Here is a 22,546-nt window from a genome sequence, read left to right on the forward strand (position 1 = left end):
GGGATAACTATAAAAACATCTGTAATAAATTGGAATAACTAAAAAACCAGAAACTGTTTTTTAATTATCTTTTTACAAACTTAGATTTCATTCCTTTTTAAAAGCCAAGAGCCCAGTCTTAGGCATTATAATTACATAAACGTAGATAGTTCAAGTTTAAATATTACAATACTTTCTTTTTGTATTATTCCTCTCTTGTTTCAATCATTAAAAAAAGATTGATTTTGAAATAAAGGTTATTAAAAAGCAAATATAATAATTCATGTAATAATTCATGTGGTTCGAGAATGCCCTAAAGCCTGCTCTAGTGAAAGAAAGAGCGTAGCCAGAATTCTAACAAGGGAGAACTAACTTTTACTTCAATTTTTTAACACATTTTAATGTATATTCCGAAAAAAAACAACAAAATATCAGCTTCCGTTATGAAGCTTTTACAAATTTGTACTATTTTTTATGAAAAAACTAACACCACCTCCAAAAGTGACTTAAACTGACTATAACCTTTTTAAAAAGATTCATAATGCCTCTTCCAATACCAATTTCTCATAATATTCATACCACTGTGCAATTGGAAATCTCACAGAGATTTGCTTGAACACCAAATACCACTAATTCGAATGCGCCCAACGACAATCGATCGCTGGTTGGATATACTCCCGGCCGGTTCCGCCATCCTCCATACACAATTTAGTTCTGTGTGGGTTGTCTGAGTGAAACGGTGTGCTCGGTAGAAACAAATTTCGAGATCGTTTTCCTTTCCTCATGATCTTGTTTTAAGCGGCGGTAGTTCTCGATTCTGTGTTCTTGTTTGTCGCATCGAAACGTAGTTCAATCAAAATACCTAAGCAATGTTACTGCACGAAAGTTCAGCCAGCATGGAACAAAGTGTGCCCGAGAATCTAAGCACGCATGTGTTTAGCGAATGTGAAGTGAAACTAAAGCACGATGCTGTAGTGATCAGTGATAATGCAAGCAATAATCACAGTGATGTGCCATCAGCCAAAGAGTCTGACATAAATCCTCTACCTGTCATCAGTACATCATCAACGAATGCAAACACCCCAACAAGTAATAATAATAGCTCTGCTACCAAAGTGAAACTTAGTTTCAGTGTGGATCGTCTGTTGGGCTCAGAGCCCAGCAGTGAATCCTTGACAAATTTCAATCGACATTGCTGTGATGGTAATCCCTATGCCTGTTGTACCTATCCCAATTGCTATGGACAGACTAGCTCTGATAATGCCAAGCATTTCCCAAACCCTGCTCCTGCATCAGCTCCAATGGCCATGCCTAGCTCAATTCCCTATGGAAACTATGCGGGCTTGGATAAATTTTATCCCGCCTTTTATATGGATTATAAATCAATACTGAGACCAACACCGATTCGACCTGAACATGGTAAGTTTTAAAAAAAGCAGATGTGGCAAAATTCGCAATAAAAGTATACCGAGGCAATGTTTAGGCAATGTTAGGGCAAAAGTAACACCTTGAAAGGATACTATATGTTGATAAGGTCAGTATGTCTTTGTGATTACTCTTAGAAGGACATAAGCGCACCCAGCGGTAAATTCCGCCTTTATAGTTCACTTAGTGCAAAAACTAAATACGTTTAACTTGGTTATTTTAAATTCAATTTTTATGAAATTTGCTAAGTTTATAGATATTACTCATATATTTTACTTTTCCAAATTTCATATTGATACTTTGAATTTTTCGAGAAAAAATGATAATTTTTCAACCAAAGAAAGCGAAAAAAGGTGTTAATATAAACTTAATAAGCATATATATCCTTAGTTTAATAGAGGCCAATATTTAGGTGTCAATTCGAATGGACACGCCAAAATAAATAGATTGAATTAGTTTTTGGTACTTATACTAAATATGTTTAATTAACCAAAGACATACAAATCTAAATGATCGTTAAGAAATTATTTTCAAACTTTATTTTTCTTACGTTTTTACTTACCAACTTCTTTTAAGAACTTTTAAGAAGTTTATTTAGGTCGGCTTTAACATTACTTAAAGCAAAAATTCAAAATGAAATAAAAAATTTTGTCTTGAAATATTCATATTATTAAAATTTACTTTTCTTTTTCTTATTTTTATATTCACTAACATTTTTTAGAAGTTTGTTTAGGTTGTTTCTTGTCACTATTTTATTTCGTTTGTTTGTCTTTAAAATTAAAAATTCAAGAAATTTGTATTGAAATTTCTTACATATTTGTGAATAACAATTCCTAAATTCGTAAACAACTTGTCATTTAACTGATTTAAGATTAGGATTCCGATCGCTTGCAAAACTTATGGAAATAATGAAAACAAAATAAATTTCCCTTTCAATACAATAAGATCCTTTGTAGGACTTAATAACATTAAAATGTTTAAATATTCACATCCTATTTTGGTTGATTTTCCAATCGATATCCATCTTTCACAATCTTCCTCAATATGCTACCAATCACTTCCTGTTCTTCTCATATTTGTTGTTTTTTTTTTTTGTGTATTCTCTTTCTATCAACTATAACCAAATTGTTAGCATTAAGGTCCTCAAGTGTATTTAACACCCTCTTGATAAGAATTGTATATAAAACAAATGAGGCATAAACCAATATGTTCAATTCATAACAAAAAAAAACCCCGAAATCATCTAAAAACAATGAACCAATCCCAATTTGTATTCGAATTCCCTTCGACCATATACAAAATATATTTCTCACTATTCTCCATATAAACAAGATCAAAGTGCGCACAGGCTGGTCCGGGGTACAGCCCATGTCCCCATCGATATACAAAAGCAGCAGGAAGTAACGTAAATACTGAAGAGTCTGGGCGAAAGATATCGGAGAGATATTTTCGAATTGTTTTCGTCAAGAAACGACGAAAAGAAACAGTTGAAACAGTTGTTGCACAATATGGCCGCAGATCAACTAATAATTCCAATAAAAACAAACGATTTATGATCCGATCAAGCATTTGTTTCAAGTTTTTTTTTCCTTTCCAATTGTTTTGTTTTTTCGAAAAATGTAATTCTTGTTTCCATCCATACTCCTTCTATTGCAGTTTATAATGATGGGGCGGGGGAGGGGGTTTTCATTGTGTGCTAAATGAGTGGAACACTTTGATTGGCAAATGAGGAAACTTCCTGAGGTGATCTTTTGATCGTTTCCAAAGACAGTTGCTCAAGAACATGGTAAATTGACAGAATGGAATGCAGAAACAATTAGATTTTGTATGATGGACAAATGAGTTGAAAACGCTTTGATCAATTTTTAAGGAATTTTGCGTATTGTTTGTTTCATAATTTTTCATTTCTTTGTTATTAATTATCTCGATAAAAACTTCAAGCATCATCTGATTTGGTGGAAATGAAACGAATTTAAAAATTTTCTGTTCTTCCATCTATAAACGTTCTAAGCGTCTAACGTAAGAAGAGGCTAAGAAGTTAAAATTGAATAGGTCTATAAATTAAGTAAGAAGATTATTATAAATATACCGAATCTTATTTATATAAGCCAGGTCCTTTTCAGTTGTTAAAAAAGGTATATTTTTGACAGCTTTCAGTAGATGAGTTGTCGGTGCAGCTCTATATAGAAGTAAAAGCAACTAAACAAGAACTCGGGGTTCGAATCCCAAGTCAGTGTATGGTCATATGATTAATAACTTATAACAATAACTATAAAAGTATTTTCATCTAAGAAGATAGTTAGAAACTTAATAATACTTGGACATATTATAGTTTAGACCAGGGAGAAAGGTTTAAAAAAGACAATTGTAAAACTTATTAGACAGACAGATGATGGTTAATTATATTAAAAAAAAGGTCCAACATTTTATTGTAGACTAAGCGATTCGCATATACTAATACAAATTACATATTAGAAAAGAAGTAGAATTAAGAATTATGACGTTTATTTATGGTTTATATTCTGATATTGTGAATCTTATTTTAAACTTAAAACAAAAGAATTCGAATTTAGAACACTAAATTTAGAACTCTAATTATTGCACTCCTTTAAAGTAAATAGCTAAAAGATAGAACTTACTAATAGTAAGAATTATTAGTAATTTTTCAGGTAAGAAGTCAATGACGTTAAGAAGAATATTTAATTTGAACTGTCAAAGTTATAAAGGATATGTTTTGTAAACCTAAACCTCTTAAGAACTTTTAACTTGATGTTCACTAAGTTAGCTGGATATATTTAATTAATATTTTCTCGATTTTGGTTAATTTGTTTCCAATTTGCTTGCTTTAATCCCAGTTCACCTTGAGTTGGAAAATCTTTTATGATATCATTCACCACCTTCTGGACATGGCAATTGCTTTTGAATTCTTTTAATGTTTTGCAAAACAAATTAGCGCCGCATTTAAATAAATGATCCACTAGGATTTATGAAAATTATCATCAAATTTAAATGCTTTTCAAACACACAATGAAGGTGAAAATTGAAAGCCAATTAGTACATGGCATTAAATTCGACATTTCCTCAATCAGTGAAATTGGCAGAAAGAAACAAACGATCCAAATGATCGACAGATCGATGGAACTAAAGTGTTTCATCAATCCTTTAGGCCCATCCATACACACACACACACACACATCTAAAATATACAATCTTTAAATAAATTAGAATTCAAAAGAACAAAAAAATTTGAAATTAACAACAATTTATGAACAAATTAGGAATCAGACTTTAAAAATAAACTTGGCCAAAACCAATTGAGGTGGGAAAAAGAAGCACAAAAATTTCAATACGGATGGATGGAAATTTGTTTATTTGCTTAAGCAATTGGCCCGTCATTCAATTGGCGGCCAAGATACTACAGATAGCTATCCATCTAATTACCTCCAAGTATAATGAATTGTTCCGCAGCGAGAAAGCGAGAGAGAGAGAGAATCAAAACTTTGGCCCAAAAGGAGCTCTGATAGATGGGGCGCCGCCACTGCCCATTTTGGTTTCCTAAATTCCCCTTTAAAAAGTAATGTGACTCAACTCAACCTTAGTGTATGTGGCTGCCGTTTTAAGTTAATGATAGACGGGACTTTGACTGCTTGACTGAATGACTAACTGAATGATTGAAAAACTTTTTTTGTGGTATTTTTAGGGGCCAAAAGCAAAAGGCCAAGTATTTACATAGCCACCCACTGTGGAGAGGCTACCTGCAGTGTACGTAAAAGTTATTTTGTATGCCTCAAGCTTTAGTAGGCTCCTCAACCAGAAACTACAGACTACTAGTAACTGCCTCCTCCTCCGTCACATACATATGTACATATATATTGTGATAGATTGATTGCATCCCATCGCACATCATAAAATTCTCTACGAGATTCTCTTCTGCCCATCTCTGTGGCTGTCTTTTTTGTTGGCCTGTTTGTTGTTGTTGCTCTTTGTCTGTGGTGTTGAGTAGTTTTTGTTTGATTGTTTTGTGCTTTTTTTTGTTGTTGTTGTTGTTTCTCTTGTGTGGCTGGCGATCGATCGATCGATCGGCCGTTGGATTGATCCATCCATCGATGCTTTGTTTGCTAAGGGGTTATCTTTTGTTTGTGGCTATAATATGGCGCCGCTTGCTTAATTAATTTACAATTTATATGTTAATCCAATTGCTATATGCATTTTCATAGTGATCAATCGGTCTACTAACTGAGAGGATTAGCTACATTTATATTTTGTATGTTTTAGGTAAAGTTCCCAACAGCTGGAGAGTTTCATATTCTTGTACATATATTCGATCATTAAGATAAATAGTCATTAGAGAAAAAAAAACTTATTTTATTAAGAGAAAATGGTTTACCTAGGTTTACATATTTATATAAATTTAATAAAATCGTTGAAAAAAAGTAAAAAAGTACAATTATCTTTAGTAAAGAAATACCTATAAAATTATTAACTGTTAAGGATCTTAATTTAATCTAATCCTGTGTATTTTTGTTCATACTGTTTGCAGCGTCGTTTGTCAGTTCCATGTAAACATTCTTCCAAATATTGACGCAAATTATGTAGATTGGGTAGAGCTTCGTTGTGGTTCGCTGCTGGATCAGTAGAATTGGAAAGTCCCATCATTTCATCACACTGTAGGGCGCATTCCATATCCACAATCTGTGCCCAAGCTTTGATCCTTGTCAATCGATGTCTAACCTTCTCTTGGTCGACATGCTCCTTTGTTGACGTTGATTCCACTTGCTCAATGAATTCCAAAAAGGTTGCTTCGAGGGGACATTGATCTTCAGTTGGTTCTTCCAAGTCATTCTTGATGTTAGTTTTAACTTCTCTTCCATAAATGTCGTAATATTCGCATTGTCGATTCTCTATTAAAAGGGCTGTTAGTAAATCATCTTTGGCAGTCGGATCCATTTCTAATTGAATTGTTAACCATGTGTTTAAAGTTTTCGATATACAAAACTTTGTTTCTCATACGTTAGGGGTGAGAAAACTTCAACTTTTCAATCGAATAATCGATATTTTAAACAAATTTATCAATGCGTTTTACCATACCAAATCGAATGTTGTTATTGGGACCACATGACGATGCATGTTTTAAAATATTTTAATTCAACGAATTTTTTTGTTGACACTTATTCTCGTTTGTCAGTAATATTTTCAGGACTTGTTTATGTTTGTTGTCAAATTTAAACATAGTGTGTCTATAGCTCTCTTTTGTGTACATCAAAGGCTACCGTGGGCGGACAGACAGCCGCCACGGTTTCAGTATTTTATGTCCGCCTGCGGGAATAGATTTTTTATAATGCTCTCTTGTCACTGTTAAATTCGTTCGTCTACGAAAAAAATTACAGCCTCAGGCGGCCTTTAGTCAAAGACTTTCATCCATACAACTAAGCCTAGGATTCGAAACCGAATCCTTCATGTTCAGCCGCCCAATTTTTACTGCGACACTTAGACAACTAAACTACTGAGGACTGTTTTCCTCAACAAAAACAAGTCTAATTGAATCAATCTTTTGAGACACCTCTAAAAAAAAAGTTTTTAATTGTTTTTTTATAATTTAGCAAAACGAGCACATTGCGTTTTAATTAACTCGATTCTTTTCCATAAAACCAAAGTCCAAGATTTTTATGGAATTATTGCAACTCAATTAGTTATATTTTCATATTTATTAGCATAATTAGTTAAGCATTAAATATCGAACATTTCATTGAGCTCAAACATATTTTAAACCGTAATAATTTTTCTTCAATAATTTATGACAAATGTATTAGATTTTGTAAAATATTTCTATATTTCTATAATTTATAAAGTTAAAATTCGTTGTAAAAGCTGTGTGTAGCTGAGATAACACAAATAAAATATTAGCGTAAAAAAAAAACATTATTATATTATTTATATCTATCAGTTAAATCATATATGTATCTTAGAATAGTTGGATCCAACCAATTGTCATACTTAAATCAACTAGGCAAAAAAAGACTTTATGATTCCCAATGCTTTCAATTTTAGGGAGTGAAGTTGAGTTGGGCAGATTTTAAGGGGATATCGACTCGTTGTCTCATGCTAATCAACAATATATGTTTATATATGTATACTTTAAGGAGTCGAAAACGTCTGGCCTTTCGCCGCACAAACATCTGATTAATTTTATGTATAATACCCTCTTCAAAAACAAATGCAGTGGTAGAAAGAAAAAACATTTTTCTGATTCAATGCATAATTTGGTGATTATATTATAATCTTATCAAATATGCTTTGATTGAGATGTTTGAAAGGAATACTAATGCAGGAAACGTCCTATATCGTTATTTAAGGCATATTTGAAAATTTGTAATGAAAATTCAATATAAAAAAAATATAATTATTAGTCATTATAGTCATTAGTCTCTCTTATCAGAGATACTACATCACGATCTCAAATCGATTATTTTTGCATTTATGAAAGCTTGAAGTTTATTTTGAAAAGAACTTAAACAAGTAAATTTATATTTGTGCCCTGTTTATATTAAACATTTTACACTTAAGTGTGCAAATGATGCATAATGAAAGCTTTTGTCCATAATTTAAGTAAGATATTCTTCTTGTGTCTTAAATATTTGGTGTTAACCATTTTGCACCTTGCACTCAAAACATTTAGTTCACTGTTTACCAAATAAAACAGAAATATTCGCCAAGCCATAAATATAATCCGTTCTCGATAGTAAATGCAAATAAATCGATATAATTTAAACGTTCGCCACAAATTTATGGCACACAAACATTTATTCCCAATGCATCCGCATCCAAGTTTCAAGTAGCGAATGCCTCTGCGTGATTTAAGATCACACCTTGAAAATTATCACAACTCATTAAGATATTTACCGGGTCCAATCGAACTTCGAATCGTATGTGCTGGGAAAGGAGAGGGGTCGGGGTTCGGGCGCCCAATATTTACAAATGTATCTGAAATAGCAGCAATTAAAGAAGATCGCACTGCGCTCCCAAAAGGTGTTGAAAATCAATGGAATACTCATTATAACAAAACGGCGGCGGTTGACACAAACCAAATGCCACAAGCCGCAAGCCAATTAAGATGGGAAAGGCGTGCGAGTTGATGCTGCATGCTATTACAGAGGTCGCAGATACAATTGTATCTACAAGTGCATGCAACAGCCGCAACAGTGCGGCAATGCATTTCCGTTGCAATGTAAATAAGTGAACATTTCTCTAGAGTAAATAAAAAAAGGTGAGCCACCAAATAGGGCGAAGTTTTTATACTCTAGAAATACCTACGAATCTCTAGATTCTAGAAGGCTAAACAATGAAAAAGGTCGTTCTTTTGTTTATAATTTTAAAGTATTTTGTTTGTAAGGCTCAAAAAAGGAAAAGGAATAATTTCTGTGTAGTTTTTACAGAGACATTTTGTATTTATTAATAAAAAGTGTTACTATTCCAATTTACATATTGTGCATAGAGCCTACACTTGAGAATATTTTTGAATATTGTTCTTAAGTCCTTAGGTAGAGGATATTCTTAAGGTCCTATATAAAAGAAGCTTTGCCTCTTCTAGATAATAATCTATAATATAAAACACAATAGATTTCGTTAATAATCTGGATAAATATTTTTAATGAATTGACATTCAAATTTTATTTTTTGGAAATAGTTACAAAAAAATTGTTCAACTTAAAATTATTCATAGTTTAAAATTTAAAATAAATCATTTATTTTGTATGAATCTTTTAAAAATAAATATGGTTTAATCGAGTAAAGAGTCCAGAGGGTTTGAACACACTCGAAAAGTCAGTACTTCGAATAATTATTAATATTTATAGTACTTTATAACCCCAACTAGTGACTCTTCGAAGTAATTAATTAATTTGGATAAATCCTCATACCTCATACGCCACAATGCCTCAGAAATTACTCAGCCAAAAATCTTGATTTTATAATAGGACCCCAAAGGTATTATAATATATTCATGGACGGATACATGAATGCTAGTTATTACTATTATATTTAATTATTTATCTCTCATTAATAATATTAACGGGCATTAGAAAAAACAATCAGAACATATCCTCTTAACTTGTTCAAGTTCGCATTTCAATATTTTAAATTGGGTTTTGAACTAATGGAAAATTGAATTTTATGAATTGTTTTTACTGAAATATGTATAAAAACCAATTTTTTTTTCTTTTTGTTTTTTTTTAACTGGTTTTAATTTGCTTGACTTTTCCACAATATAGTGAATATCTAAAAATATAGTACAACAATTTAAGAACGTTCGGTCGAACGATTAAAACAAAACGAATTTAAAATTTTGGCGAATTTTGTTGTGATTTCAGAAATATTAACTGTATTACTTCTTTTTTGAGCAAAAGAGTTAGAAGAAGAACTCACACTTTTAACTGGCTTCAGAAGTTTTCTAAAAATATGTATAATTGTCTTTATATTTTCTTTATATGGCTGTATAAACCTTTCCAAAATGCAAAATCAATTTTTCAAAAAGAATAAACAATTTTTAAAAAGGAAGTCATAGGTTTCCCTAGTCATGTTTTCTTCTTGAAGTATTTTTGAAAGCCAAAATTCACAGATTTAAATCGTTTGAAAAAATACCTAGTAAATTCTTGCTACTAATGGAATTTTGGGATGAAATTTGGACCTTCGAAGAACTTGGCTGTATTCACTTAAAAATGCAACAACAAATAAAAGATTGCTTGCTCGATCTCCTGACAAATGTCTAACCAAAAGAATAATGCCCCATGAACAAGAGTATACAAAATTGTTATACGAAAATAATTAGAGGCTGCCTGCCGTGTGAGGAAAACAAATTTTACGCACCGCACAGTTTATGAAAATCAAATAAAAAATGCATAAACTAGTTTAAGCGCTACCACAAAACAAAAAAAAAAAATACATTGGTACATACATATCGAAATCTACATATCTGTTGGTATTTAAAAAACATTTAAACGAGAAAAAAATAAGACAAAAAGTATTCAACCTCGTGTGCCCCATGTCGTGTTCGATTACCCCAAATAATTTTTTCGTTTTGTTTTTCACTAAGAGATTTTTAAATTGTTTTTGTTTTTGGGCGCTCCTGAATCTTGTGGTGTAAACAAATGCCTGATTATTTCCAATTAAGTGAAAATTTTATTATAAACAAACTCATTTAAATATTTTCAACGTGCGTTCAATTTTTTTTTCTTCTTTTTCCATTTTCATTGAAAATAATTTACTCATAACAAAATGTACCAGAAAATTGAATTTTAATAATTTTGATTTCAAATTTACCTTATGTATTTTGCGGATTACGGAAATGCGTGAATTGTTCAATACCAAATTTAAAATAAATAAGTATATATAGGTACCTATAGAAATACAATATATATTATTTCCTCCGGATATCGTCGCTAACTAAGGGAAGAGGATATTGCACCCTCTGAAGCTTGTAAAAATAAATAAAATCATTTGATATATTATGTATAGGCGTATACCATGTCGGAAACACACAAATTCACAAAATATTCTATATTCAGCCTATTATAAATAATGATCTTAGAAAAAAGAATTCAATGAAACCACTAACAACTTTTGTTTTTTAATTTTGCTTAAAAATTCAGAAGAAAAATATTTCGGGATAATTATATATGAGACATGTCGAGAGGAAAAAATCTAGATGCTTTAAATTATAAAAAAATTGGAACATTTTTTTAGCTTTAATTAGATTAGAAATTGGAACATTTTTTTAGCTTTAATTAGATTAGATATAAAGCAGATGTTATTGGAAAAGTCAAGAGAAGTGTTCTAAATTATTTTAGAAATAAATTATTATATTAAATTATATTTGATGATTCTTTTATTTACGGGAGAATGGGGCAACCCGACGTAGTCGAGTTATATTGAAATATAACAACACGATCCAAAAGCGATAAGTGTCCTAAGATCGCATCTTGGTAGACTTAATTTGGATAATAAACTTAGATATATCCCATTCGTTGAATCCGAAATCTAAAGGTATTAGTCACAGGCCATTGGTACACCCACGGTTTCATTTGTGGTTCTTTAAATAGTGTTCACAGTCTATGGCCCATCTATCTTACTTTTTAGACTTATTTCCAAATATTATTATTTGGAAACATTATTATTTCCCCATGATCGGTAAATACATAGTAAGAGTATATTAATGTATTTATTGTATACTATAATATTTTTGTAAAGTGACTCTTTTATAATTTTCAATAATTTGTTTCAATAGAAAATTATGTCATATTCAAAATTTTCATTTTATTTACCGCCAATTGCTTTCAAAAATTGACAGTGATGAGACTTTTCCCTCCAATGCGGTTTCTATTTTTACCTTCTGGAGTTTCCCTTAATTTTGTTTATTCTTTGTTAGTCAATGGGGTTGATATCCATGCGAAATTTTGTGAGCAAAAAACCATTTTAACTAAACTTAAAACAACTATTCATTGGAGACAACTAATATTACATCAAGGAGATAGTTTTTAAGAAGGTAAAAAGAAAGAATTTGGTTAATAAGAAAATGTTGTGTGTTTTAAAACAATTGATTATAACGACTTTACTATGAGTAGTCCACTCTAAGAAACTTTGACTGTGTTTTATTTTTTTATCTCCCGGTCTTAAAAAACATTATTAATTTGATTATAAATCCATTCTTTCTCTATTTAGCAACCACATTGGCAACAAATGCTCTTTTACGATTCCATCAGCAACACCATCAACAGCAGCAACAGCAACAACAACAGCATCAGCAACATCTTCACCCGCAGCAACATAAGTCACCAACAGGGACATCATCAACTGCTGCTGCTGCTGCTGCATTGCTGGCACCGTTGCACAGTCTGAAGACATTACAATTAACACAACAGCAACGATTTTTAAGTAAGCCTCCGCACCAACTGCTGGACATTCCACCAACAACAACTGCAACTGCGACGACAATGTCTGGAGGACATCATAATAGCATTAGCAATAGTCACAATGGTAACTCGAACAGCAGCAACAACAACAACAGCAACAGCAATGGCAAACGTAAGCGTTCCTGGTCGCGGGCTGTATTCACAAATCTTCAGAGAAAAGGTCTGGAAATACAATTTCAACAACAGAAATATATTACCAAACCAGATAGACGCAAATTGGCTGCCAGATTAAATCTAACAGATGCACAAGTAAGTTATGACAAGATCGGCTCAGTAGTTTAATAAATCTATAATATACATTTTCTTTAATGTTAAGGTTAAAGTGTGGTTTCAAAATCGTCGCATGAAATGGCGGCATACACGTGAGAATCTAAAAAGTGGCCAAGAGAAGCAACCAGCACAACAACAGCAACAGCAGCAGCAACAACAATCACAACAGCAATCCATATCAATGGCCAAGCCAACAACAACAACAGCAACAACTTTGCCAGGACTATCAGGATCTACGCCTCAAGAGAATCTCGACTATAGCTCAGATAGCTGTTCCAGTGCAGATCTGAGCGATCAGGCCGATGACGATGATGACAATATTGAAATCGATGTAGTCGAATAAAGCGAAAAATTTATACAGTTTATGTTAAAAGTTATTGTTCAACGTTAAGTGTGAATTTAATTTATTGCAATATTAGTTATAATATTATAAATACTAAATTTATATTTTCATATAAAATAAATGCTATAATGTGCCAAATACAATGAACCATAAATCATTCGTTTTTTTATAGTTAACTATCTGTAAAATCTGTTAGTCATAAATATTTTAAAATATTTTAAATATTCTTTTTATGGCCTTTCCATTAATTCCCGATAATAATTGATAGCCCTTGCCCAATTTGACAGAAATATGAAACGGAATTAAAAACCCATTGCAATCATAACAAAACGAAACAAAAATAACTTATTTATCTCAAAACAAATTGTTTACCAATACCAACCAAAAAAAAAAAGTGATAAAAATACTTTTCAACTATTTACTTATTTTTGGCTCAAAATTAAAAATAACAAGTTCAATTGAAGTTGGCCGGCGTCGACTTGTTGATACCGAGGACTAACGAAATCTTTTAAGGTATCTCAATGTAATTTTTTTCTGCGTACATCCTTTTGATATTTCTAAATCAAAGTTATTTTAGCCTGTTTAATCCTGCTATACCAGATACGGTTCTGAATAATCCACTTTTGTTTTGAAAGGGATTCTAATAAGTTTTAAGAGGTGTAGCTACACTTAGGCTCAAAATAATAAGTCTGAGCCTAAGCCTTAACCCAGTGATGGATTTAGGACTATTAATTGGGCAAATTTTCCCCCTTAAAGTATGCTTCTTTTCTATTAAACCTAAGAAATTCCTCAAAGAAACAATTTTTAAATGTTTTTTCATTAAATAATTTATAAATTTTCTAAACACTATGAACACTTTTCCAGTCTATTTTTCTTACCAATTTATGCGACAATCACTTACATTTTAACAATTTGTTTTATTCTATGTATGAAAACCAAATCCGCCGTATTCCCAGTGACGCTTTGCATACTTTAGGGAGCATAGTTATCCCATTTCACAAACCCTTTTGCTCTAAACCTTAACAAAATATTGACAAAAATTTTGCAATTAGAAAATGAATTACTTAAGATTCACATAACTATAATAAAGTATGTTTCTGTTTTAATATTAGATACCAGGTAGGTTTTCATTTTGACCTTTTAAAATAACCCTTCCCTTCCCAGTTCACCAATTCATTAAGTTAACTTCTCCCAATGGATTGTAAACAATTGATTACAATTTCTTATAGTATTTCCCCTAAAGAAGTTACGTAATTGAATCAAATATATTTCAAACTTGCCCAATATCTTGTACTCTGATCAAAAATATATATGCTTTAACTTCTTAGGTACTATATAGAGAGAAAAACTCACTCAAAAGTATCTCATCCATAGATGACACACAATACGCAATGCCATTTTCATATACAATACAATTCCACTCTCTAAACAGCACCGGCACCAACAATGAAAATTTAATTAAGGGAATACCGCTGCGATCAGCACAATTTGAGGCAAACAACAACAACAACAACAAAGGCAACGGCAAAAGAAGAGACCTTCTAATCTAGAAGAACGATAAAAACCGATACCAACGACAGTTGGTCAAGCAAGCGGGGGCGACAATGCTAGCCAGGGGAGAGGGGCAGGGGAAGCGGTTGCAGCAGTAGCGTGTATTAACCAAACAGTGAGTCAAAAAGAGAGAGAAACACTGAGAGGTAATTAGACAAACAGTGAGAGTAAATTGTTGATGAACGACATTGAAATATAACTCGCACTCAAAATATTGTTATTCTTATGCAATTAAAGCGGGGTATATTAGCTACAATGTGAAGGTTAACCATCTCTGATTATTTATAGCCACATAACGAAAAGGAAGGCAGGAAAAAGTAAAATTTAAAGAAACTAATCCTTTTAAAAACCCTTTTTAAACCTTTTTTTAAATTTTTTAATGTTAATTTTTATTATCTTCTAGTAAATAAGTTAGATTAGTTAGATCGAATTAATTTAAAAAATTTATCTTTTTTTTTAAATATATACTCATATTTCACGTTGCAGAATATGGGTTAAAAACTGGAATTAAAGCCGATTTGAAAACTGTTGAGCAGACCTTATTATGTTATTCAGAAACCTCTGAGTCTCAAAAGTCCCTAGAAACTGTTTTTTGTAAAAAATGCTGGTAACAATTTATAATTATTCAAATCTATCAAAAATAAGAGTATTTAAAAAGTGTTTAACAATAATTCTATCAATATTCCATACCTAGAAATCTATATGATTCAAAACTTCACTAGAACTATTCCCAACAAATTTTGGTAACAATTGTTGATGAGTTAAACATCGTAGAATTTGTAATTCGTATCGTGAAATTAAGGGTATATAAAAATTCGTAATACTAATACGTTATCCAGAAATCTCTCTCTTATGTTGGTTAAAATTTTTGATGATATAAATATTTTCTCAAAAAAAAAAGAGTATTTAAAGTTCGATGTTTGAATAGCCTTGGCATTCACCCTAAATGTTATTTATTTGCTCACTTTCCAGTTGTTCGGTTTCGAGCTTAGCGTTCAGTTGAATTCTGTTGGCAATGTGACTACTTAAGAACGTAGACTTTTTAACAAAATAATTAAGAAAATTCCCAAAAAAATATTAATTAAAGTGCCCTACAAAATAAGAAAATTCAAATAAAAATTCACTTTTAATATGGGCAATGCTCAACCGCGTCAATTGGAGGCTCGCAATGCCGGAAATCGACGTAGCAGTAAGTGATAAATAAATAAATTAATTAAAAAACTCACGTGTATGTCAAATCTTCTTTAGGCATCCTTTGGAATTTTCGTTATCCTAATTCGACGCGTCGTCGTGAGGATGTCACTGTAATTGTCCACAATTGTCGACTTACCATATCCGAGTGGTTGGATCTTCTAGAATTGCAGCAATATGAAGTTAATCTACAAGCTTACAGTACCGTAGACGATGTAGTCGATATCAGTGACAAGGACTTAAAAGGATGTGGCATACGTAATGCCAATCATCGTCAAAAAATGTTGAATAGTCTATTGGGTGTGCGAGCAAAGCGTAGACAATCTATGAATTTGGAAGGTAATTTCTCTTTGGATGAAGAGATATAAATTTATTAATTATTTTGATAACTTTTAGCTTTAGCCTCAAGCAATAGTATGCCGCGTTCGATGCCCCGTCGTAAGAATTCCTGTCCGCTGGTCTTTCTAGAAGAAAGTTATCTAGATATGGCTGGAAGTGCCGATAGCGGAAACGGTTTGCCAGCAAATGTGATTACCACCAAGAGCGGCAAAGTTTTAAAGCAATTAACTTTCGATGAAACAACAACCATGTGAGTATTTTTCAAAATAATTTAGGAAGAAACTTTGGCTAATGTTAATTAAGTTAATTTCTTTAACATTGAAGTTTAAATTGTCTTAAATTTCGACTTTTATGCAGTAGATATAGAGAGAGATGGATTTCATAAGTTCAAGAGATATCGGTTGCTGAGTCTTTGAATTTTACACTTTATAAAAGTCAAATCTATGTAGGTCCCTCAGTAAAATAGTCTTTTGAACCAAATTAAGTCTATATCCCTTAATTTATGCAATAGTTTTTTAGAGACAGAGTGCAAAGGATTGAGTAGTTCGGGAATATCATTTGGGGGGGCAGAAGATGATGCTTTTATCTAGCAAAGAGTTTAATATTTCTATTAAAATCAACTGAAAATATGTTGATAAACATAAGGAACTCTAAAAAATGTTCGTGATGTTAAGGGATATAGACTTCATATATCCCTTAATTTATGCAATAGTTTTTTAGAGACAAAGTGCAGAGTAGTTCAGTACTTCAGCAATATCATTTGGAGTGCAGAAGATGGTGCTATTATCTGGCAAAGAGTTTAATGTTTCTATTACAATCACCTGAAAATATCTTGATAAGCCCAAGGAATTCGAAAAAAACGTTGTGATATTCCTTGCTTCTGGGAAGTGTAGACAAACTAGAAGATCCTTTTGATAGGCTGAATATATTTGTCCAAGTAGTCAGTACTATTTTCGTTATTTTACATTTAGTTAACTTCTTTGTCCACTTCGTCTTAGCCTTTGCCTTAGCACTTCTTGGGAATATTAATAGGAATAATTTTACTGAATTTCGACTAAAGTTGAAAACCTCAACAACCGTTACATTCACATCCTTGACAATTCTCTCTTAGTGTTTTCGGTTACTCTCTGTAACCCGCATTTCCCAGAATTTCATTTCCATAACAAAAACTCTGCGCATGCTCGAAGAATTTCCCCCCAATAATAAAAAAAGTTACTTTAAGCGGCATAAGACAATCTTAAAACAAAACCCAAAACAATCCCAAAACAACCCTCACAAGGACATTCGACTTGTGCCAAGGGAGGCAGAATCAAATTGAACAGCGTCGAGTTCAGACAAGGATAAAGAAAAAAGTTTTCAATAAAAAATAGAATTTTTTCTATTGACTGAATAAAGAAATTATAAAAAAGAATATTTACTTTATTTAATTCAAGAAAAAGTTTAAACAAATATGATTTATTTGTTATAGAGTAAAGTAGAAAAAAAGTAATAAATAATTATTTTTGGGGTGTGTCCAGCATAGATTTTGGGATCTTCAGCGTAGCAGGTGAGTGATAAGCTTGAAAGCCAAGGAAAAAAGGATTCGAAAATTATATGTGGAGAAAGTCCTTTTTACCATGTGGAAATGCAACGTAATAGTAAAAGTTTTTACTATAATTTCATTTGTGTTTCGGTTCTTTTTTTTTGCACTTGAACTTCAGACAAAAGGGTTTCATATATACCAAGGACCACATCCTGTGGGAGTAAATATCCTCTTCAAACCGCATGTGTGGTGGGGCGAATGCCCTGATTTCAAACATAAATTACCCATAATAAGGGAAATTCTCTCTCTCTCTCTTCGCTATCTCTTTGCAGTTATGAGGAATTAAGACCGCGCTCCAAGTGCAACAGTCCGCATTGGGCCAACAACATTGATAACGAAATGGACAATAATAGTAGCAGCAACGCTTCCACACCGAATGCCCTTGCCACTTCCAATCTCTGTAATTCCAATGAGCAACAGGAGGCCATAGCTCTTAAGAAGGCTCTCGAATGGGAACTTAGCTTGGATGCCAGGGAGTTGCGTTCCCATGCCTGGTATCATGGTGCATTGCCCCGTCAAAGAGCCGAAGAGATAGTCCAGCGTGAAGGTGATTTTCTTGTCCGGGACTGTGCCTCCCAACCGGATAATTATGTCCTAAGTTGTCGAAGTAAATCAGCTGTTCTGCATTTTGTACTGAATAAGGTATGTTTTGAAGTTGAAAGTTATAAAGAAGAATATCATTTTCTGAGAATAATTTTTGAGTATTCACAAAGTGAGATTTTTAAGGTGAATTTGAATAGATTTTTAACTTTTCGAATCTAATGAAACGTTAGGATTGTGTTGCCTTAGATGATCTTTGAGCCATTTAACCTTGATGTTTTTTTTTAAGAAGATAATTAAATATATTAAATGTTCATTGACATTGAGCCTAGTAAGAAAAGTAAAATAGTAAAATAAATTATTGAAATTTTCATAACAATTATTCAATATGATGTGCAATATTATTAGCCCTTCTATGAGCTTATCTCCTCCATTTTTGCTGCAAAATTTCGCAGACTTTGATTTACTCTTAAAACTGTTTTAAATTTTTCTTGAAATAAACCTTATATGTCAAGACCGGATATATATATTTTTCCCTAGCTAAGTTCGTAGTTTAAAAAACAGTGGTAGATCTAGGGCTGTAAAATGAAGGACCTTTGCTGCCTAAAGTATGCCACAGTCACTCCAATTTAATGTAAATTTTCTTACGACTTTATTAAGCATAATTTTGTAAAAGTTTCTTCAAAAATAAGTTGATTAAATTTGTTAAAACAAATAAGGACCAGAATTATCTTAATCATTAAAAAATTAAGAGAATAAGGAAATTTGATTTTGAATTAGCTATATCTATAATTTAGGAGGTAAATGCAAATGATTTAGAGATACAAACATACACTTCTTCCGACTGAGCAAAAATTTTTGATTTTAAAAACTATGAACTACAGATCAGGTCTTATATGATATATCTTTGTCTAGAAGTTCACTAGAGATTAATTTATCCTATAACCTCTGAAAACAGGATACATTAATCCATACAAACTCAAACAAACTTTTGACTAAAAATTATCTACCCTTAGTAACCGAGTTTCTGTGAAGAATAAATCCTTTAGTTACTATAGTCTTTGGGTCACTCCACTATAAAAACCTCTTACAACAAAATAAATGTATGCTAATATTTCGGTATTTTCCAGTTGGTCTTGCAACCGGAAACCGTTTATGAACGTGTTCAATATCAATTCGAGGAAGATGCCTTTGACACTGTGCCGGACTTGATAACATTCTATGTGGGCTCTGGCAAACCAATATCAGCTGCATCGGGGGCTTTAATACAGTTTCCTTGCAACCGGAAGTATCCTTTATCGTTTTATGGTCACAAGATTGTGGGCAATCAATTGCATTCCCAAATGTTGGCTGGTCTACGTGTTCTAAGTCCATTGAACTCGCCACAAAGTAATGGTGGGTCAGGAGGAATAGGTGGATCAACGGTGTTTCGATTTGGTCAACTGGCCACAGATGGACAACAACAACAGCCACAACAACAATCGGCAGCAGTTTTGGGTTCACCGGCTAGCCCACATTGCTCGCCGCCAAGAGCACGCCGTGAAGTTCCTCCACCGCCAAGGTTGCCTGGCAAGAAACAGCAGCGATCCCAGAGTCTTACGCCTGCCCAGGCAATGGTGGTTAGCAATACAATCAACAAGCAACAGGAGCAGCAGCAGCAACAACAACAGCAACAGCAACTGCAGCAGCAGGACTCTGGAGTAAATGGCAATGGTTTGGCTCGCTTTCAGACCATTGCCCGATGCAATCCCACCAGTGATCTTCAACAGCAATTGGAAAGTAAATTCACTACACACTCACTGCCAAGACCTAGTACATCGGCAGCGCAGGCATTACGTCAACAGGCAGCAGCTCGCATATCGAGTTTGGCCAGGAACTGTAGTCTAGACATGGGCTCTGAATCACGACCTCCGAGTCCACCGCCCAAGCCACGCAAGGAACACATTGCCGTATTGGCCTATCAAGCTAGTGGCTCGGATTCGGGCAATGGCTCCGGTGACTCTGCCCTGGGAGAGACAAGTGAATTGTGCATTCAACGCGGCGGCGTCATCATCAAGAATCCGAGATTTATGAGCAACTCCGCCTCGAATGGTACCCTGAAAAGTTTCACAGAATTCGATGCCTTGGCAGTGGAAGAAAATTTGTTCACTTTGGCCATCGAGGAGGTTAAGATGGTAAGTATAGCAAAGTGTTTTGTCCACATTTGATATCATCAACTGATTTCCAACTACTTCCATTAGTCGAGCAAGTTTGATTTTGAGAACTTTAGCACGTTGCTGCTGCCTTCGGTGGAGAATAAACCCTTGGATGGTGATGCCTTGAATACCTTCAAGATGATGCTTTTGGAAACGGGTCCCAAATTGCTGGCCGAGCATATAACACGCATCGATATAGGCCTGTTTCTGGATGAGCCAGCAAATGAATTGGATTACTATCTAAGCTGTTCTGGTTTGGAGTTACTTACCCTACCACATGGTAAAATCTTTCGTGATGATATTATCGAGAGGACGCAGTGCCTCAAACTAATGGTGGCCGTGACCATTCTAACGTGTCAAACCGATTTGGATCGTGCTCAATTACTAAGCAAATGGATACAAATTGCTGTGGAGACAAAGACAGCTTTGGGCAATCTTTTTAGCTTCTGTGCCATTATGTTGGGCTTATGCATGCAGCAGGTTAGTATGAATAACTAACTTAATGTAACTTAAGCCATCTTAATTCTAATTCTATTTGTAGATACAAAAATTAGATGAAGCCTGGCACATACTGCGTCAAAAGTATACGGACAGCGCTTTTACTTTTGAGGCCAAGTTGCGACCAACTTTAATTAGCATGAATGAGGCTTCCAATCCTCAGGCGCCAAATACCACAGTTCCCCATGTTTTGCTCTATGCTTTGCTTATAGATCGTCCTGTTATGGACATAATCAATCATTCGAATATTGAGGATCGTCCGGCATTGTATTACACTTGTATTGCTCCATGGGAAACAAAAGCGGATGATTTTGGCATGACTATTAATTTTCAACATTTGGACGCCTCTCGTAGTTATCTCAAGAATTTGGATTTATATCGCAAGAATGCTAAAATTATCCTTGAAGAAGCCAGCACTAGATTGGATGAACTATTAGCTGATGCTTTTCGGTGAGTTCAATTAACAAAATCTTTAAAGTTTTTTCCTCGAAATTTTGTTTTCTTTTTGATGTTTTCAGAACCGAATTTCATGTAAAGTTTCTTTGGGGCAGTTCAGGAGTCACTGCCAAATCCGAGGATCGTCATGGCAAATTGGAAAAGGTGCTAACACTGATGGCAGATAAATTTTGTAGCATCAGTGCCTAAAAAAAATAGACATAAACAACGATATTAAATGGACTTTAGTTTAAGGCTAAACTGATAATAACATAATAATAATAATAATAATTTTCCTACTTAAGTTTTGGCATATTTTCTACACCATTTCTCTTTCTCTCTCTCTCTATCATTCTCTATCAATCTCTCCCTCCGCAAATTTTGAATTTCGTATTGTCTACCTCAGTCTACCTAAACACACAAACACATAAATATATTATGTATATGATTTTTCGAAAGAAGCACTTTATGTTACAGTTCAAATATATATTAAATATACCTACATATATATATTATAATTTCTTTAATTAAGCCAACTATTAAGATATAGTATAACATTCCACATAATTATAACTCTAATCTATAAAAAGGGGGGGACAGAAATCAAAAAAATAGACACCTATTTATATAATATTATTTAGCAGAGATCTATATAGAACTCTCTAAGAGGGTCAAACACACATACTACCAAAAAAATTAATTGAAAGCATTTAATGGAATACTACTAAATAGTAGTTGATAAAACTAATTAAAATAATCATTACTATAGATCGGACAATATACAAAATAATCAAAGGCATTTCCATATACAATACAATACAATTATATAATACATTATACGTATTAAATATCAGAAAATGTTTTTTGCAATTTTATAAGTGATAAACGAATATTGGAAAAAAAAAACATTATACACACACACACACAAATAAAAAACATGAATAAACTCCATGACTTTTGTTTATCTTTAAGAGCTTGACAGTGTCAACGATCGCTAATAACTTATATAGAAACTTTGAATCAGTTCTGAATTTACACTTGCGGGCAAGTGAGTGGGGCGTCAAATTTGTAAGTTCAATGGCAAGTTTTTAAATTAACTGAGAAAAGAGTAATGCTTTATATAGGACTTTGGTTTAATATTATACAGAAAACCCATGACTCCATTTCTTGTAAGTCCAGTCCTGCTTTGAATGCAATCCATGTAGTTATTCTTATCACAAATGCACAACACTTG

General features: G+C 33.0%; 2 protein-coding genes across 3 annotated transcripts; both read left to right on the top strand.

Moving 5' to 3' along the window:
- The first annotated feature begins 773 nt into the window (after positions 1–773).
- Positions 774–13,005, top strand: LOC6642657 (homeobox protein H2.0). The gene is made up of 3 exons (XM_023175988.2): positions 774–1,398; positions 12,118–12,617; positions 12,685–13,005. Exons 1-3 carry the CDS (start codon positions 849–851, stop codon positions 12,979–12,981), a joined length of 1,347 nt encoding a protein of 448 aa, XP_023031756.1. The 5' UTR covers positions 774–848; the 3' UTR covers positions 12,982–13,005.
- A 2,658-nt stretch (positions 13,006–15,663) lies between these two features.
- Positions 15,664–22,082, top strand: LOC6642658 (breast cancer anti-estrogen resistance protein 3 homolog). 2 transcript variants are annotated; one of them, XM_023175755.2, is made up of 8 exons: positions 15,664–15,721; positions 15,781–16,062; positions 16,120–16,312; positions 17,917–18,286; positions 19,315–20,358; positions 20,425–20,859; positions 20,921–21,327; positions 21,396–22,082. In XM_023175755.2, exons 1-8 carry the CDS (start codon positions 15,664–15,666, stop codon positions 21,520–21,522), a joined length of 2,916 nt encoding a protein of 971 aa, XP_023031523.2. In that variant the 3' UTR covers positions 21,523–22,082. The 2 variants fall into 2 exon arrangements, with proteins under 2 accessions (XP_023031523.2, XP_046866487.1); XM_047010531.1 differs by lacking the exons at positions 15,664–15,721; positions 15,781–16,062; positions 16,120–16,312 and adding an exon at positions 17,560–17,608.
- Positions 22,083–22,546: the final 464 nt, after the last annotated feature.

The sequence above is a fragment of the Drosophila willistoni genome (assembly GCF_018902025.1).
Source record: "Drosophila willistoni isolate 14030-0811.24 chromosome 2R unlocalized genomic scaffold, UCI_dwil_1.1 Seg167, whole genome shotgun sequence".
Taxonomy (NCBI): domain Eukaryota; kingdom Metazoa; phylum Arthropoda; class Insecta; order Diptera; family Drosophilidae; genus Drosophila; species Drosophila willistoni.

Coding starts and splice junctions, on each gene's coding strand:
- LOC6642657 (XM_023175988.2), top strand. CDS start 849: ATGTTACTGCACGAAAGTTCAGCCAGCATGGAACAAAGTGTGCCCGAG. Junction 1,399..12,117: donor ACCGATTCGACCTGAACATG/GTAAGTTTTAAA, acceptor TTCTCTATTTAG/CAACCACATTGGCAACAAAT. Junction 12,618..12,684: donor TAAATCTAACAGATGCACAA/GTAAGTTATGAC, acceptor TTTAATGTTAAG/GTTAAAGTGTGGTTTCAAAA.
- LOC6642658 (XM_023175755.2), top strand. CDS start 15,664: ATGGGCAATGCTCAACCGCGTCAATTGGAGGCTCGCAATGCCGGAAAT. Junction 20,359..20,424: donor CCATCGAGGAGGTTAAGATG/GTAAGTATAGCA, acceptor TACTTCCATTAG/TCGAGCAAGTTTGATTTTGA. Junction 20,860..20,920: donor TGGGCTTATGCATGCAGCAG/GTTAGTATGAAT, acceptor TTCTATTTGTAG/ATACAAAAATTAGATGAAGC.